Raw genomic sequence first — 18,916 nt, 5'->3', positions numbered from 1 at the left:
ACTTGTCTCCTGTGTTCTCTTAAGCCCTCTGTAGCACACACAGAGGTGTGCTCTCATAGATGATATTTAAAGGGTTTGAATTTTGTCCATGGTTATAAAGCTCTGTTTCCTGTGCAGTGCTTTGCAGCTCTCTTCTGCTTCCTTAGCTGGGCAGTTGCAAGTCCATGTTTTGGCAACTTTTGAGTACATAGCTGCTGATTGTCCGGCTGGCTGGTTGGCCTCTCTTTTCCTTCCTTTTATGCTCCCTTTTTTCATCCCAGCTCCCAGTATTTATAAAACTACAATCTGCATGTTATTGATAATGTACTTATTTGCCAAATTTGACTGAAGCCAAACAACAGGCTTGGAAATTCTTTCAAAGGAAGAACAGAACAGTGGGTGGGAGGTATGTATTGCTGGATTCATTCCCCTAGTCACCTAACAAAATGCAGCTAAATACTGTTCACAAAGCCCATATATTAAGCTCAGGAAATGGCAGAACCTCAGATGGCACTCATGCAAGAATCTGTGTACAAGGTGGTGTTTGTCCTCATATGGGTTATTCCAGTGAGTGAACAGAGAGGAGAGAAAAAAACTAATGACTATCATTGATTGAATGAGGTAAAGGTTGTGGAAAATTACTATGTGAATGTAATTCATGTTGATATGTGAAGCTGATGATGAGTGCTCAGCAGGTGAGAATGAGCTTGCATGGCTGAGCTTAATCCTGGCATTTTCCAGTATCATAATGCTTGACTTCATGTCTTCACCAATACCTTACCGTCATTTTAGGGGTGTAGCTTGCTATATATTGAAAGCAACTAGAGAAGACAAGTAACCATGTAATTATTCCTAGTCAAGCTACTCTGCTAATCTACTGCACAAAGGGTCACGTTGAAAAAGCTAGTTGCTGAAGTCAGCTTGACCATCTGGTACTTGTGAAACCTGTTGAGGTGTGGAAGGGAATGTCATTAAAATCAACATTCCTGTGTGAAGCAGTTAAACAAGGGGAACAGATGCACTTGGAGATTCTATTTTTTTTTAAGGTATTAAGCAAGATGAAAGGCACTCCAGAGAAGTTCTACAGCACTGTGTGATGTGCTGTTTCACATAGAGATGTCTTTGCTCATGTGTGTGGTAACCTGTATGTGAGGGATAGAAAGAGAGCTAAGTACTTCGCTGTGACTTGTGACATCTCTCTGATATTAAATATTCTGATTTAAAAAATGTGTATTTTAATGTTATGCTCTTAACCAGTCCCTTAAAGCAGCCTTGTTTCTTCCATTTCACATTACCCCAAAGGAGAAAAGAACTCTGTATTTATATATTTGGATTAAATTAACTGTGGAGAAAAGCATTATTTTACCAGCATGCCTTGTATATATAAGCATCTAATTCCTAGGTCTGAAGAAAATTCTTTGGTTTTTTCCAGGACTTATAATCTCTCTTCAGCTTCTTCGTGGTGACATGGAGCAGATTCGAAGGGAAAACCCCATGATCTTTAACAGAGGTGTTTCTGTTACCAGGAAGCTGGGGTTCCCTGATGTCATAATGCCAGGTAAACATAACAGCTCAAATCCTAAATATTGGTCAGATTTTTCTCATACTCTCCTAGATAAGCACCCATCCCAGTGGTGCTTGACTTGAAGAAGATTAATAGTAGAAGAGTTGCCTTATTAGTAAATGCTAATTCCAGATACGGGGAGGCATGCTAAAACACTTTAGTTAATGATTATTATAGTACTAGAAGATGCTGAAGTCACATATACAGAAGGTGCTGCTTTGATATTCCCCCCACCTCCCTGACTAATTGGGTATGCCTCACATATGGTAAGCATAAAGATGTTTCTTAAATTGTGTGGAGTTACTTCTTGTCAACAATACAAAGCCTGGAAAAAGAGTTTCCACTTTGCCACCTTTTTTGTTTGGAGTCACTGTGATCCTTTCGTTGTGGTTGAAAGTACACGAGGCTGCAAATCTGGTCTGATTCTCCTGCTGGCTTTACAGAGCACCCAGTCCGTGCAACATCTGTCTTGGCTGAAGCCAAGCTGTATTTCATTTGCTCCTTGCTTCTGAAGCAGCAGCTTGAGATGCTGCTTGTTTTGGCACGAGTCAAGGTTAGCCCCAGCATGGCCAAGAGTTCATCCAGGGAGGAAGCCAGAACCTAACCGGTCATGCAATCAATAGATAGAAAACCTGGCATTGCAGTGTCTTGATTTTTACAGTGTAGTGAGCTTGCTAATAACGTTGCACATACAGCATTTGAAATGCTACCTCCTTGCTGTGCATTATGACTTTGCAGACATGGGAAATTTTATGAAACCATCGTGGGGAAAGTATCAGATTTTATTACTTGAAAGACTGCAGTGACACATCAGTATCAAAAGTAGTTGTTGTAGCCTCATTATGAAGGCTCTTCAGAAAGCACAATAAGAGCAGGAAGCAGGTGGGGAGAATTGCTAGAGACTACAGTAAAAGGATTTAGAGCAGGCTGTGTTTTATTTACTAATTAATTGGAACATAATAGTAATAGAGCAGCAGAGGATGTGCCAATTACAAACTCCAGTCTTTGGTGACCTTATAGCAGTGTTTGTCTTAATGCAAAGCAATCAGATAGAGAAAAGATTAAATATTGCTGCTGCTGCAATTGAGATCACAGCTAGAGGTGTCAGGTAGAATAGCTAGAGCACAGGTAGAAAAGTCAACATCAAAAATAACATTTGCATACCTGTGGAAGTGAATCTCTTGCAAGAATTGCTTTATCCTCAATTCCTATCTGTAGAGCTGTCCCTCAGGTGCTTTATGGCCTTACTGTTCCCCTTAATTGTTTTTTCTCATTTTCTGCAAGCTGGCACAGTGGCTGCCTTCCCTGCACTTCTGTTCTGTTGGGCAATGCTTTAGTCCAGCTCTTGGACACTCAGGTTAGCAGGTTGTATTCAAGATGTGCTACTACCCTAAACTTAAAAAAATTCCTGTTCATTGCAACTAATTCAAATTTCCAAACTTCCTTTCTCTGATGAAGAACTGCAGCAAAAATTCTGGTCAGTGCAAAAGATACCAGCCAAATCTTAAGTTGTGATGATCTTTGAGGTGTTCAGCAGAGAGACCTTGGATGTTTAGTAAATTGACCCCAAATTCCACAGTGTATGTTTGCAGCGCTCCCCCTGTGGCAGTTCTCAACCATGTCTGCTGCCTTGATTGTCTTTGTCAAACCACCTGCTCCTTGCTGTGCTTCAGAACTGTTTGTTTCTCATTAAAGACAGGATTTTGTCTTTCACAAAAGAGCACAGAAAGTTTGTGACTTCCACTTTGCAAGTTGATGTGGATTTTTCAAGGCAGTCTGATTGAATTACTGTTTCTTTAATGAGTAGCTTACTGAAGTGCTGTTACAGTATACAGTGATCATTCTGCTGAAACAAGAAATCTGTGTTTAAAAAGGAAACAGCTCTAGCATTTCAAATTAATCTTCTTGGGCATAGGCTTTAACCTAGGTCTTTTTTTAATAGGAAAGTTGTACACATCTTAGCCAGCACAGTTCTGTAGCTGTGTCTTATCACACAGTTTCCCCATCCCATGTTGTTTGCTAAAGAGCAGCACTTGTTTCTGTGTCCAGCCCTCTTTTTCCCTCACTCAGCAACGTAAGTGGTACCTGGTCATCATTAACAAATAAGCTGAAACTGGTCTTCAGGTGCTGTATCCTGCATGGTTGTGCAGAACAAGATCGATATCCTACAGAATAACCACTCCTGTCTTCATTTCTAAAGACAAAATGTTCATTTTCTACTGTGTTGTGATCTGAGGAAAGCATCATAAAGGCTTCTAATGCCTGTTTTTTTTGGTTGGTTGGTTTGGTTTTGTCTGAATCAGAAGGGATTCAGTCAGTCCAGCCCTATGAAGAGGTGTGGTGGGGTTTTGTTCATTTGTGTTTGTTTTGTGTTTTTTCTTTACTGAATTGCTGCTGGGTGTAAGACTGTCCATCTGATCATGACAATTTTTACCTTCCTCCAGAGATAAAGGCAATGAGGCATGTGCCACTTGCCTTTTGGATTGCAACTTTGTTTGTGTACAGAACTTGCTGATCAGAAATCTGTTGCATAGGCATGGCATTTATCAGTTCCCCAAAGTGCATCCCTTCCCTTCCCCATGTGCTGATAAGTATTCTGTCTTTTGCTTTGATCCTCTGATGAAAAGTGCATGCTTCATCTTCTACTTGTGAGTGATGTTTATTTCTCTTTTTTCTCTCTCCTTGTCTTAATTTCCTGGCTTCTCTCCCTTTCCTTCCCCTTTATTCTCTTCCCTTTCTTTCTGATGCAGAGATGAAGATAGTTGGGTGTAAGTTTCTGCTTTTCTTTGTAATGTCTGCTTATTGCTTGCTTTTTCCCATTTTCATGTCTTTAATGGAATGTTGGGGATTGGTAAAGCTAGCAAATCATGACATCGTAGGGCAACTTTGGTAACAGAGAGATGTAGGCTTTGTCTTCTCAGTCTCTCTTGGTACCACACTTTCAGACCAATTTAGTAGCTCTGACAGATTGAATCAGTAGCAGAGGTGAGAAACATCTCAGCATCTGTTCTGTCAGTGAGCACAAAGTCATGGCAAAAATATGCTGAGAAGTGGACATGGCAAAATCCATCAGCTGTTCCCAGAATGTTCATGGCAAGAGGGTCAATAAGACCGAAAGACACCATTATGTAATAATTGTTCCCAGAAAGCATTTTCAAGGAGAATAAAAAACATTGTTGCTTATAAATAAACTTCTGGAAATGAAAAGTTGGAAGAGATAAGAAAAAAAAAAAAGTATTAAAAATCAAGTCCTTACTGTGAAAGGAAACTTTCAGGGAAGTAATTGAATTCTGGAAGAGTATTGTATAGATTCTTGTGTATACACAGAAGTCAAACAATGGACACCAAAGAATGCAGTAAGTATTGTTTCTTCCTTTTCCTTCTAACAACAGAGAGTTGTGTTCACCAAAAGCTGCAGCAACAGACTTAAACTTGCTAATACTCTCTCTATAGAAGAACAAAGGTAATTTGCCACACAGGTTGTAGATGAAAGTTCTGTTTCCCCTTGCTGCTGTAATACTGCTCACAGTGCTGTTAGCAGTTGCATGATTTAACTATTTCAGGCACATAGATCTTAAAAAATTACTGACTGGCTAGAGAAGGGACAGAGAAATGAGCTGTTAAAATGGACCTACAGTGATCCCCAGGGACTGTGTAGCAGGCTTCTCAGTTTTAACAGGCAATAGTAGCACAGTGGGCAACACAGCAGTTTTACACCAGTGCCAAGGGTGACCTCACTTAAACCTGTACCAGGGGAGGTTTAGGCTGGATGTTAGGAAGAAGTTCTTCATAGAAAGAGTGATTGGCCATTGGGATGGGCTGCCCAGGGAGGTGGTGGAGTCACCATCACTGGAGGTGTTTAGGAAGAGACTGGATGGGGCATTTGGTGCCATGGTTTAGTTGATAAGATAATGTTGGATGATAGGTTGGACTCGATGATCTCAAAGGCCTCTTCCAACCTGGTCTGGTCTGCTCTATTCTGCTCTATTCTATTCTGCTCTATTCTATTCTATTCTGCTCTATTCTATTCTATTCTATTCTGCTCTATTCTATGCTGCTCTATTCTATGCTGCTCTATTCTATGCTGCTCTATTCTATGCTGCTCTATTCTATGCTGCTCTATTCTATGCTGCTCTATTCTATGCTGCTCTATTCTATGCTGCTCTATTCTATGCTGCTCTATTCTATGCTGCTCTATTCTATGCTGCTCTATTCTATGCTGCTCTATTCTATGCTGCTCTATTCTATGCTGCTCTATTCTTCTATTCTATTCTGGTAGAACAAGGGAAAATTGTGCAGTGTGAGGTGTGATTGAGGATGTCTGTGACAGCCGCTCAAAAAGAAGATCGAGGAGTGTTTGAGACCCTTCCCACACAGGGCACTTTTTCCTGTTGTCCCTTTGCTTTGAAAAAATGATGTGATGGTCATCAAGCTGCTTGTGGGCCTTGTTATCTTAACTTTCTCTGCATTGAAATTACTGCACTTCAGGAGTAGCTGCATGATTTTCATTTGGAGAAAGGTAAAGGGTGTAGGATGCTGTTTGAAATCAGGATGTGATCGTTGCTGGCACCCTGCTCTTGTGCAGATGGCTGCAAAGCATAGAAATGCTGCCCATCAAGGGAATGTACACTTTAATACAGTACCCTTGGACAGAAAGAGGAGCAGTCAGCGTTGTAAAGAGTGAAAATAAATGCAGACAAAGCCCCTAACACTATCCATGAATATAAGTGCTCTGCATTTTAGAGTTTGTCTCAAAGATTTTAGTTGTTTGCTGGGCTGAGTCTTTGAATCAGATCCTTAGGGGTTTAAACTCCTCAAAGTTTACAGAAGTCAGTGGGGTGCTGCTGGTTGCTGTAGTTGTGGGGATGTTATTTATATATAAGCCATAAATGTGTGGGTTTGGGGTTTTTCTTCACAAGCCATTGTGGAAGATACTTTTTGAGTGTCTGTCTTTCCCATTCATTCTCTGGGGGTTATTGACACTCTTCTGTAAAATGCCAGTGTTTTCAGAGACCTGCTAAACCCACTGATGCTAGAGACTGAAGTACACAGGCTATCACAGTGTTGGGCCCCAAGTAAATAGGACTGTCTCAACAATTTAACAAGCACAGTCATGTAGACAGATTGGGTTTTATGTCCTTGGCTGCTACTGTTGTAAAAGACCAAACTGTCAGTTAAAAAACAACAACAAACAAAAGAACCCCAACAGAAACCACTGAAGATCATCTGGATAAATGTATTTTTTTCCCTAAGTTACTTGAAACCAGAGTTGCTCATCCTGAATGTTGGGACATGCCACTTTTCCTTAGCTTACAGGAATGTGTTGTGTCCTGTACAGTTCACAAAGTCACAGAACAGCTGACCTCTTAGAAAAGAAATTCTCTAGAATCAAGATGCAAAGAGTTTTGTTTGCTTCTTTATCCTGCAGGAACTTCAGTGAGTTATGTCACCTTTATTTGACACAGTGCTCACCTGTGTAAAACAGGGACCGTTCCTGTCCTCAGTGTACAAAATCTTTCAGGATCCCATAATAAATCAGTGGCTGTAAGATTCTCCCAGCTGAGCAGAAACAGCCAGAGAAGAAAGGAAGGAATGAAGTGGAATGGTTTAGTAGTCATGAGGTATTGAGTGACAGGTTGGACTTGATGATCTTTGAGGTCTTTTCCAACCTTATTGATTCTATGATTCTAAATGCAGATGGTTTCTGTAAATTGCTGCTACATTCCAGTTGAAGTAACTGCTTAGTATTCTAGTGGAAAACACACAGATCTTATCAGGATAAATCTCCTACTTATTCTAATAGATTCTAGATGATTACTGGCCATTGGACTACTTAATGTTATTAAGTCTTAAAAATGACAAATAAGTATTAGGAAGTGTGCCAGTACATTGCTTGATATTGTAAACACAAAGTTGATGTATGGCTCATACAGCCTTTTCTACCACTCTTCTTTTTTTCCCCCATTACCATTAAAATCAGTCCAGGTGATAATGAGAAAGGGATTGTTTTCAGTATAAGCAAGCCCTTCCCAAAGCTCCCATTTATGATTTATAATTTGAACAGTTGTACATTTGACATAAAGCTTTGTAAATAGGTTAAAACAAACAAGCAAAACAAAACCAAGCCTCCATAAAGATGAAGGAAGGGTAAAGGAAGTGCTGCATAACACATCAGAAAAGAATTCATTTTTTATTGTGGTGAAAAATATTCTTTCAAGACATTTCATAAAGAATTTGGAACTGCATTTGTTAGAGCTGCACATATGCTATGCTAAAAAGCAGTTTATGTTTGGTTTTAAATTGAAAACAATTGTAGGGAGGTGAGCTTTAAAACAAATGCCATTCTGAAGACTCATTAGGTTTTTTAGCTCTTCCTTGACAGCCATTCAAAACAAAGATATCAGCTTAAAATGTCATCTGCAGGTCTTAGTCTCTAAATACTTCTGGCCCACTAGCCCTCTGGCCCTTTTTTATTCCTGCACTAATTATAGGAGGGCACAGCTAACCCAGTTTTATAATCTGCACTGCTCTATTTGTGAAGATGTGAGGCCTAAGGGATTCCACTTGGTGCAGCATGCTGCTTTCCTCTCAACCTGCAAGACTCACTGTCGCTTCAAAGCCAGGACCGTTTCTGCAGTTGTTACCAAGTATAGGGCATTAATTGTCTGGTTTGTTAAATAAGTTCTTTATCTCTTTTCCTTTTTGTGATGGAATTAAATGTAGGAAAAGCTCTGTCTGCCAAGAGTTTTTACTTGATGTGTAGCTGTCACTCTGTTTTAGAGCTGGCAATCATCAGTTCTTGATCCTACTGATAACACTTCTTGTTTTGTCACATGCAAGCTGCACTCTGCTCTCTGTTCATGCATTGTGTGGTGGTCTGCAGAGTTTTCTTTAGCCTTGCAATTTGCATACATGGGACAAAAAATTTATTAACTGCTCACTGTTCAAACTTTAGTTTCTGTACAGCCTTTTAGTGCATGTGAGCTCAAACCCCTCAAACTAGTAGCAGCTGGAGAAAAACAGCTCCGAAGGACTCAGCAAGAGATGCACTTGACTAGTATGTTGGAGCAAGGAGGTACTTTGTTGTAGTAAGGCTATTCTCAGTGAAGCAATTGATTGAATTTGTGGTTTAAACTCCAAATTTTCAAGGATGGACTCCATAGCTCATAGTGGAATGGCTTTTTGCTGTTGCTGGATACTTCTGCTGTATGAAACCTTTGCTATTATTTTGAGAGTCAACAGGCAGTATTTTTACAAGAGAAGATGTTCCATTATGCTTCACTAAAATGCTTTATCCAACCTCTTTATTTCTTCACTTTGATGCACATCCACTGGTTTTTAGATTCCTCTACCCCCCACCCCAAAGGCATCTTTTTTTTTTTTAATTAGTGCAGTAATATCCCTCCTGTTCAGCTTAATGGAAGATAAGATGCTATATATAACTGAAAGATGCCTTCAATTTAGGCTGGAAAATCTTTTGCAGTCTGACATTGGACTTGGTGTAGGCAGACTGTCTTCCAGAAAAGAGGTCATAAATAGGAAGCTCCAAAAATGCTAATTAGAGAGAGTACAATTAATTTCTGTTAAGAATTGCAGCATGGAATTTGAAACTTGTTTCCTCCTTGTGCAGAGTTCTAAGAAAAAAGGACAGAGTTGGCAAAGGAGGATTTTCAAAACAAAAGTCCCAACTTAAATTGTCTTTTGTGAAGAGCTTTGTATTTCCTGATGTTCCTGTAGTCGACATACAGGTAGCTTAGCTTCGTTTTGAACAGCAAAATTACTTTCTCTGTTGTTGTGGGCCACAGAGTGTTGCATTTGATGACTATTCTTTGATGAGAAAAAAAGAGATCAAATATGTGAGTCTTTTGCCAGCCTCTTGCTGTCATCTCTTTCCTGTTAATGAACCACAGCATTTTCAGACCACTAACTGTGAGGTGTTTCAAGCAGTCAGCTCTGTGTGAATCCACAGTGAGAGTGAGATGATGGAAAAAGGAGGACGTTTTGCATACAGATTCCCATTCACAGAGAGCTCATAGCAGAAAGCACTGAATGTCAGCTACAGATCTCTATTTTCCATGCTTTAAAAGTTGCACTTATCTCCAGAAATAAAAATGAAAGTAAAGCAGGAGTGAAAGCTTCTATTGTTTGTCCCTACAGTAGATTAAGGAACAAATTCTGTAGGGTTACATCCTTCAAGAAGAATTGAGAGTGCTTCTTTGACAGATGCAGAAAGATATCCCTCACTGCCTGAAAGAAAATGCTGCCTCTTTCATTGTGCTTCTGATTAATAAACAGATTTAACTGCATCAGCTTCTCTGAGTACTGGAGTGGAAGAAATCAGACATTCAGGGAGCCTCTGCTTTGCTGGAGAACCATTCCATTACTTCATTATTTAATCTACTGAGGCTCCTTAACAGAATATTTGGCTTTGAAAGGGTTTAAATTTCGGTATTGTTATATATTGCCCTTTAGTACCTTTGCTTTTCTGCAGGTAAATAAAAAGAAGTGATAAGTGAGCCACCCTGAGATAGTGACAGTAACTGAATTGTACAGATTAGCAGGCGCTACCTGCTGTGCTGTTAGTGCTGCTTTAGGAAGGATGGCGTTAGCTGTGAAAGGAGAATTGCCCAAATCAGGTTCTTTAAACATTTTTTTTTTTAAAGTGAGCTAGAATCTGTCAAATTTAGGACAAGAAGATGCCGAGATAAAGACTAGCATTTGTATTTCTGAATATAACAGTGTGCTCTGAAGGGTCTTGAAAATGAGGCAGTGTGAAATTGGCAGGATTCCATACGGCCCTCTCTCTTTTATTCATGCATAGGGATAGCAGAGGCTGGCCAGGAATCTAGCACAGACACAAAATATAATTCCTTCTTAATCCATCTGAGCTGAGCTGCAATCAGGTTTCCAGGGAGGCTGCTTTTATGTTGTTGTTCTGATAGAAAGAAATCCTGAAAATACAGAAAATACTTGAAGAGCTACCTGAAGATAAGTTTCTGTTGACCATCACAAAAACAGTTATTCTACTTGAAGTATAGTGGGAGGCCTGGTGTCCATGATGTGTTGTCAGGGACAGCCTGGTACTTTGCAATCAGCCAGCCAGCCAAAGTAGTAAAAGACTTTTTTTTTTCCCCTCCCCTGCTAACACAATAAAAGCAAGAATGGATTCTGAGTTCACATTTAATACAGGCATTACTAACCATGGTCTGATTTGATGCACTGATATGAAAATGTTCATCCTTATTAACAATTAACTTGCTGCTTGGAATGATTTGGGCATCAGCCATCGTCTTGCAGAACACAGAAAACGATTTGCGGCATCGCAGCGCACTGCGCACCGGCACCGAGGCTTCCGTGTTGACCTTCCCTGTGTGGCTCTGCTCTGTTCCTGTAGGTGACATACGCAACGACTTATACCTGACCTTAGAAAAGGGAGACTTTGAAAGAGGTGGGAAGAGTGTGCAGAAGAACATTGAAGTCACCATGTATGTGCTCTATGCAGATGGAGAAATCTTGAAGGTAAGTGGTTGGGTTTTTTTTCTGTGAGCTTCAGGTGCCACCTGCTTGCTCTGTGGACATGTTCTTGTTCTGTTGGCTCTGATGCAAGGAAAATGCTAGAATAAAACTGGCTCTCCACTGTTTCTTTTCTTCCCCAAACAGTTTTTAAACTGTGTGTTATGGTGAAGGAAGTGGTCAGTTATAAATCTGAATTTGGAGCATTTCACTTGTATAGGAGGAGGAGACTTGGAGAATCATAGAATCAAGGAATTGTAGAATTGTTGGGGTTGGAAGGGACCTCAGGCATCATCTAGTTTCAACCCTCTGATGTGGGCAGGGACACCTCACACTAGATCAGGTTTCTCAGAGCCACATCCAGCCTAGCCTTAAAAACCTCCAGGGATGGGGCTTCTACCACCCCCCTAGTCCCATCACTGCCTGACACCCTAAAAAGTCGCTCTTCAGCTTTCTTGTAGGCCCCCTTAAGATACTGGAAGGCCACAATAAAATTGCCTCAGAGCCTTCTCTTCTGCAGAGTGAAGAGCCCCAACTCTCACAGTCTGTCTCCATAGGAGACTGAAAAGCTTAGGTAATTTCAAACTCTGATGTCAGTGGCTGTAGGGAAAAGAAAATTTAGAGCAACTGTAGTCAGAACTGAAGAGTATGACAAATACCTAAAATTAAATTATATGTATGTGACAACATGAGGAAAGACTTTTAAATCAGGGTTGGTGCAGTTACAGTGCTGTATGTAGTTCTGGAAAATAAACTGGAGTAGCCTTATTGCCAAGATCTTGGCTTTCACCCTAGGATGGCTCCATTCCAGCTGTGGATGGTGATGATAGATGTTTCTTTCTTCCTCTGTTCTTGCCTTTAGTATTGTTGAAGAGAAGCATGTATGTAAGTCAGTTTTGTGGGGGGTGGGAGGTGGTGAGGGTAGAGAGGTAAACAGAAAGTATTTTGACATAAACATCTGTCAGAAATGGAGAAGTGGCTGCTTTAAAATGGATTCATTAAATTTCCCCTCAACCTTTTGTTTGCCTCCACTGCAAGAAAATGGCCTTTGAAGCCACTATCATAGAAGAATCTAAACAACAGAGTTCTTGTCTACCAAACTCATTGCCATGGTCAGGGTTTTTTTGTTGAATGGAAAACTCCTCCTTTGTTTCACAGTATCACAAAGGTTGGAAGAGACCTCAAAGATCGAGTCCAACCTGCCACCACAGACCTCATGACTAGACCATGGCACCAAGTTTCTACCATTCTTTGTAGGACCTGATTTGTGCTCATAGGTGTTGGAGGGAGATCACAACCCTTTTGTTTAATTGCATCAGAAGTACTTTTCCAGTTGAGTGATGTATCTTCAGTCATCACTCTGTTTCACAGCTCTGCCAAAGACCAGCATAGGCCTTTGCCTTCCAAACTGCAGTATCAGCATTGTCAAATGCTAAAACACATGTAAGAGTAGCTAACTGTTCTGTAACTGTAGCTAATGATCAAATATAAAAGCCATACAATTTCTGGACATTACCAGTCTTAACTTCTGTGATTTGGGTTAAAATGGCCACTCACAGATGCTTTTTCTTACTCTTGCCTCCTATTACTGCTCTAACAGTAGTTCAGGACTTTACCTGAGTTAGTGGAACAGACATGGTACAAAGATAGATGAGTAAAAGGTCATCAGTATGATTAGAAGAAATTCAGGTAAGCATTTGTCATGAGGGAGAGACTGTACAGAGATTTTTACATTTAAATGATGTATCTAAAATACAATATACTGGGGTTTGTGTTACTGCTTCTCTGTGTTGTTGCAGTCAAAGCAACAGGTTCTTCATTCCTGTCAGGGAGATCTTTGGCTCCTGCCATTTCATGATGCCTCAGATCCATTTTATTTCAAACAGACAGGCAGAATTTTTCTACACAGGAAATACTCAAATGAATAAGTGATGATAGAAAACTAAGTAAAAAGTCCATCAAGGACAATAGAAGTTGAACTCTTCTTGCCTTTAATTTGAACTCCTCCCAACTGCTTCATTTGCATTCTCTCTTAACTGCAGAACAGAACTAGCAAAACAGTATATAAAACAGAATATAGAGGCATGGTTCAAAAGGGCTAAATGACAGTTTGAAGCAATAATCATATGCACACAAGAGTAGCAGCAGCTACTTAGAACTGAGTTTGCAGGTGGAATGTGTCTCCTCTGTCCCTGCCAGAGTTTCTGCAAGATTTAAAAGTTCTGCAAATTAATCTACCAAGGTTAAAGCAAATGAGACAGCCATCTGGAATTACTTCTAGCTTAGAGGGTTGTCTTACCACTCAGTGGTAACCTCGTCATCCTTGAAGACCATTAGAATGAGAGTCACAAAATGGCTCAGGTTGGAAGAGACTTTAGAGATCATCTACTCCAACCTCCTTGCCATGGGCAGGCATGCCTTTCAACTAGACTTGGCTGCTCAAGGCCTCATCCAACTTGGCCTTGAACACCCCCGGGGGGAGGCATTCACAACCTCCTGGGGCAGCCTATTCCAGTGTCTCACCACCCTTGTACTGAAGAACTTCTTCCTCAGTTCCAGTCTAAACCTACTCTCCCTCAACTTCAAACAATTCCCCCTCGTCCTGTCACTGGACAGCCTTATGAAAAGTCCCTCTACAGCCTTCCTGCAGGTTCTCTTCAGGTATTGGAAGGCAGCTCTAAGGTCCTACTGGAGTCTTCTCTAGGCTGAACAACCCTAACTCCCTCAGCCTGTCCTCATAGCAGAGGATAATTGACCTTATTAATTGAATGTGTCTGCTCTACATCTATAGAAATTCCCTGAAAATTATGAAGACTCAGCTCCTTCAACTGTAGATTTCCAGTGCATCTCAACGTTCAGAATGTAGATTTTGTAAGTTTGTGCTGAAAATCTTCCCATGCTTCCTCTGAGATTGAGGAGCTCTTACTTGTTCTAACCATCCCACCTGTGCAATGAGTTTTGGGACATCCAGGTGCACATTTGTCTAAATCTTAACCCAGGTCTGTTAGGATGGGTTATTTTAGTAGGCCTCTAAATGGATACTGGGTTACTTCTTTTTATGAAGAATTCAGTTTTAAATCCTAAATGGTTTGTTTTCCACTGCAGCAGTCTGCATATATCATCTCTGAGGTGGGCACCTTAAGCTTGTCATTTTCCGTTAGGTGGGAGCTGGTTTCAGCCAAACCCCAGAATATTTCATTTCTAGATGAAGCAGCCATAAAGAGACTGCTAGACCAGCACTTCGATTTCAGTCCCTCAGCATAGCCTACAGAATGTACTGAAGTCTGCAACAGGAGGAACCTTGTAACTTCTTGATATAAATGTTAAGGTATCTGTTGAGTAGGGCTTGCTGCAGCGCTTGCTTTGTGTGGGCTCCCTGAGCGATCACTTGCATGACAGGAGGTTGCTTTTACACTTAAGTGTAGCTAGTTCTTCTTTTTCTTTTCCCTAATTATGATACTACTTTAATAACTTTCTCTAGGTGATACAGTAGAGAAGCTAATAAAAAAATTCCATTTCTAGTTTAAAATAGCATGGGCAGAACACTGAAAGTTCAGTTGCTGACCCCAGAGCACTACTGTTCGTGGGTGAAATGTCCTTCACTGCCCTGACCTGTGGCCTTTCCAAAGCTGAGACTGCCAAGTGAGAAAGTGTGTGCTTAGTTACACAGTAATTGCCACCAGATTTTCATTTTATATTAGAATAACATCTCTGAACTTTTCCTGACCAGCAGCATGATCCAAATCTGAATTATGCCTTTGTGGAGGCTGTAGCAGACCCATACACAGAGTTAATGAGAACATTCTGCCTCAAATCCCTGTTGTTGTTGAGTAGATCTTGATCAAGAAGTGGTCCTACCGAAAGCAGTGACGTTATTGCCAGGATACAGTGCTGTTCAAAGTGAAAACCAGTACTTGCTTTTCCAAATCTTCTTACTCAGTTGTCAGTGTCTTTCAGTGCAGTCCAAAAAATAAACACCCTTGATGCATTCCTCACTTACTCTCCTTTCTGCTCCAGTAGCAGGGCTATCTTTTAATTGCAAGGCATACCTTAAATGGTGAAGTTATAGCCTGTTACTTTTTCTAGTGTACCTTCCCTTACTTGCCTCTGCCCTCCAATTCATCTCCATGTTTGGGTCTCATGGCAACTGGGTGAATGGAGACAAGTTTCATGTTTGTATTTTGCAGATCATAATTCACAATTAAAGGTTAAAGAATGCTCCCTCCTCAGGCTATACATTGCAGTATAAATCCATAGAAACCAAGCTAATAAGCAGATGGAAAGACTTCACCTCTCTGTTTATTTAAAGTTGATAGCATGAACCAGCAAAGACTGACCATTTGTCTGACAAGGCAGGTGATTTTTTGAGGCAACAGAAAAAAAGTTCACATGGGAAGGTGAATTCTTACTGTATTTATAGAAGATATGCAAATACTATTTTACTTTGTCCTAGGAGCCTAATGCAGAATGAAGTTGGGGAACTGCAGAGTTGAAGCCCAACAAGTTACTCTTACTACAAAATGTGACTGGGATATTGCAGGCATTCTGGTTTCCAGTGCTCTCACTCCAACCTCTCAATGTCTGCATCAGTTAATTATTGTTGCTGCATTAAAACAATAACCTTTATGCTGGGGTTGTAGCACAAACCACATGGTTACTAAGACTTGCTTGAGAGGACTGAGTTTTGTGGGTGTTTGCTGCAGTTGCTCAGTTTGGACTAGAGCCTTTGCAATCAATCTCTGTCCGGGGAGGTTGTTCTTGCATTGAATCCCAAACTCCACAGAACTTTGCTTTTTGGGCTCCTTCACAAATTATTGGCTGTCTCAAAGCCAGAATATTACCACAGGCTAAACTGGCTGGCTCTGGTTCATGGAAAATAGTTGACATAATAGTGCCTTGGTTAGAGATGAAAAAATCAAATCACCATTGTAAGTGTTTTTTGGGTTGGAATTTAAAGATGCCTTGGGGAAATGGCTGGTAATTCTTCTTGTCACGATGCTACTCCATGTAGGGTGGGTTTACATCAGGATTTACATTGTGTGCGTCCTTCTGGCTCTGCCCAGCTTCTGCTTCTTCCTGCAGTCATTATCTGTAGAGATGCTTAATATGAAGAAACCCTAAGCTGATGGGTTTTTTTCTGTGTGGTTTTATAAGAGGTTGTATGCTTTGAATCACTTTGTAAGTGCTGGATCTAGAACATGAGTTAGTGCTTATATTACAGAACGTGCTTCCTGCTGCATGGCTTCATTACAAAGGACCATTTACTGTCCCTGTTTCAGGACTTCATTGGTTTTGCTAACTTCCTTTGCTTATGTTCTGACTAAGGATTTCTGTGTTTCCTAAAGAATACTAATTCATGGGCTTTTTTCATTTGTGTTTTTAAGCCCAGGCTGGATGAGGCTCTGGCCAGCCTGCTCTAGTGTGGGGTGTCCCTGCCCATGGCAGTGGGGTTGGAACTAGATGATCCTTGTGGTCCCTTCCAACCCTGACTGATACTATGATAATACATAGACTGGCCAAGGTCTGTGAGCTTTTTATGTTTAGAAGCAGAAGTCCCACTATATTTTGAAGTGATGACTATTCAGTAGAAATTCGCTGCTTTTACCACTAATGAAGTAACTCAATGAGAATTTTCTGGGGTACTCAGTGAGGCTGGATGGTTGTAGTTTCAAAAGACCTACACTTTTAAAAGCTGGAAAAGTTCAGGTATAATTCTGAACTAAGTGAAGCAGAGGTCTTATTCAATGACAGTTTGAAAAGTTAATGCTGCAAGTGATGATCCTCTTGGGTTATTTGGGGACATTTTTGACTCATATTTATATATTTGGACTTAAGTGTTTATTGTGTCTGTTATGTACTTGATAGAAAACTTAGCTTAAATAATAACCTAAGATACTGGAATTCATCCAGGATCCTAGATCTCAGAGCTCATGCTTTGCCCCAAAACACAATTTAAAGATCTCTTCAAAAAATTCAGATTTCATTGTGCCTGAGTTCTGCTTCTGACTCTTCCTTTATGTCTGTGGAAAGATAGGAGTTATATAAAGGTTATCACCATGTAATAAAATGACTCATCGACAGTGATGTGATGTCTTCTCCTCTGAAAGTGTTTTCTTTTGTTCTAGGACTGCATCAGCCTGGGCTCAGGAGAGCCAAGCAGGAGTGCATACCACTCTTTTGTCCTTTACCACAATAACAGCCCTCGGTGGGGGGAAATCATCAAGTTGCCCATCCCTATAGACAGGTTCCGTGGCTCTCACCTCCGGTTTGAGTTCAGACATTGCTCCAGTGAGTACAAAGTATAACCAAGAGACATGCAAAAGAGCTGAGGGCTTTCCATTGTCAGTTTGTACTTGGGTGAGGCTGTTGGTGGGTGGAAAGCAGGAAAGGGATACTGACCTCAGATGGAGAAACGGCACACTGCTCCTTAGCTGGCTGCTTCATTTATTGAAAACACAGTGAACAGTTCAGTGCAGGGCAAAACATTCTGTAGATGTTCTCCCCTGCTGTTCTTTGGCTGTGTTTATATTTCATATTGAACTCTTCTGCATGTTTGTTTGTTTTGAGGCTTGTGGATCATTTGCATAGAATTTGACTTAGTATAGTCTGTGTTCTTTCTTATGTAATCTGCCCAATTTTTGTTAGGCACACAGAGAGGTTAGTGAATAACCTTGTGAAATACATGGAGAGGTAGAACATGCACAGGTCTGATTCCTTATTTCTCCCTCTTGCTACAGCTAAAGACAAGGGAGAAAAGAAGCTCTTTGGTTTTGCATTCACTCCACTGATGAGAGACGATGGCACTACCTTGTCAGATGACATCCACGAGCTTTATGTTTATAAGGTACCAATTCTTCTCTGTAGACTTCCTAGCTACTCATCTCTACTTCAGTTTAAATAAGTAATGATCATTACATTATCTATTTTTCTCCTCATTGGAAGAATCTGAGGAACAAATTAACAGTAGTTTCAAAATCTTATGAAGTCCAACTTACGTGACTGGGTTACGGGTGCGGCCTTCTACTTGAGGTACAGCCTACCCTTCTCCTTCAGATAGTGGTGATGTAGCTTCTGTTAATCCTATCCATTTTGAGCTCAAGCATGGTAGTGTTGAGCATTCACCAGTCTTACTAGCTTATGGCACTGCTCTAAACCTTTGTATGATGGAATGATGTTGTGCTTCAAATGCATCATGTTTCAGTGCTACAGCCTGGCCAACCCTGAAGCAGGAGGATTGGAGATTTGTCCAGGGTTTTATCTTCCTGCTGATTTACCTTGGTTAATTTCTTCAGTATGGTTTTCAGGCAGCAGCACTAAGTTGTACAGTTGGAAGATGGTGTTAAGTTCTAAAGAGTCATTGTTCAGGCAACCACATTTTCTAGAGCTGGGTCTGTTTTGTGTAGGTACAGGCCTTGAAGGCAATAAGCACAGCTTTCTCTTAGAAGTGATCTTTTGCACCCAGAAGATCAATCAATCAGAATACTGTGAGGCCCTTGCTGTCAGGGTGTGAGTGTGTGGAATGGGATGGATGAGGTACATCTCTCTTTCTTGTCCTGTTCCTGCAGTGTGATGAGAACAGCACATTTAACAATCACGCGCTGTACCTGGGGCTGCCTTGCTGCAAGGAGGACTACAACGGCTGCCCCAACATCCCTTCCAGCCTCATTTTCCAGCGCAGCACCAAAGAGACCTTTTCAGTCTCCACACAGCTCTCCTCTACCAAACTGACCCAGAATGGTAAGTAGCTGATCCTTCAAAATTGCGCAAAGCAAGAGGGATTGTGATCAAGATAGATAAAAAGGGTATGCTTGTGCTCTGCTCATTTGACCCAAGTACTCCCTTCTTACAATTTGATTACAT

At 40.8% G+C, this 18,916-nt stretch overlaps 1 protein-coding gene across 12 annotated transcripts in view; it reads left to right on the top strand.

Moving 5' to 3' along the window:
- Positions 1–18,916, top strand: part of DOCK3 (dedicator of cytokinesis 3) — a 207,297-nt gene that overhangs the window by 119,988 nt on the left and 68,393 nt on the right. For all 12 annotated transcript variants that reach the window (XM_068157820.1, XM_068157819.1, XM_068157818.1 and 9 more), the window contains exons 14-18: positions 1,412–1,537; positions 10,938–11,062; positions 17,182–17,344; positions 17,794–17,900; positions 18,622–18,793. In XM_068157820.1, the coding sequence (XP_068013921.1) occupies positions 1,412–1,537; positions 10,938–11,062; positions 17,182–17,344; positions 17,794–17,900; positions 18,622–18,793 (693 nt within the window). The remainder of the gene's footprint in view (positions 1–1,411; positions 1,538–10,937; positions 11,063–17,181; positions 17,345–17,793; positions 17,901–18,621; positions 18,794–18,916) is intronic.

This window comes from Melanerpes formicivorus, unplaced genomic scaffold (genome assembly GCF_026170545.1).
Source record: "Melanerpes formicivorus ecotype bairdi unplaced genomic scaffold, bMelFor1.0.p_v2 SCAF_38, whole genome shotgun sequence".
Lineage (NCBI taxonomy): Eukaryota > Metazoa > Chordata > Aves > Piciformes > Picidae > Melanerpes > Melanerpes formicivorus.
This window is presented reverse-complemented; position numbering and strand designations above follow the sequence as displayed.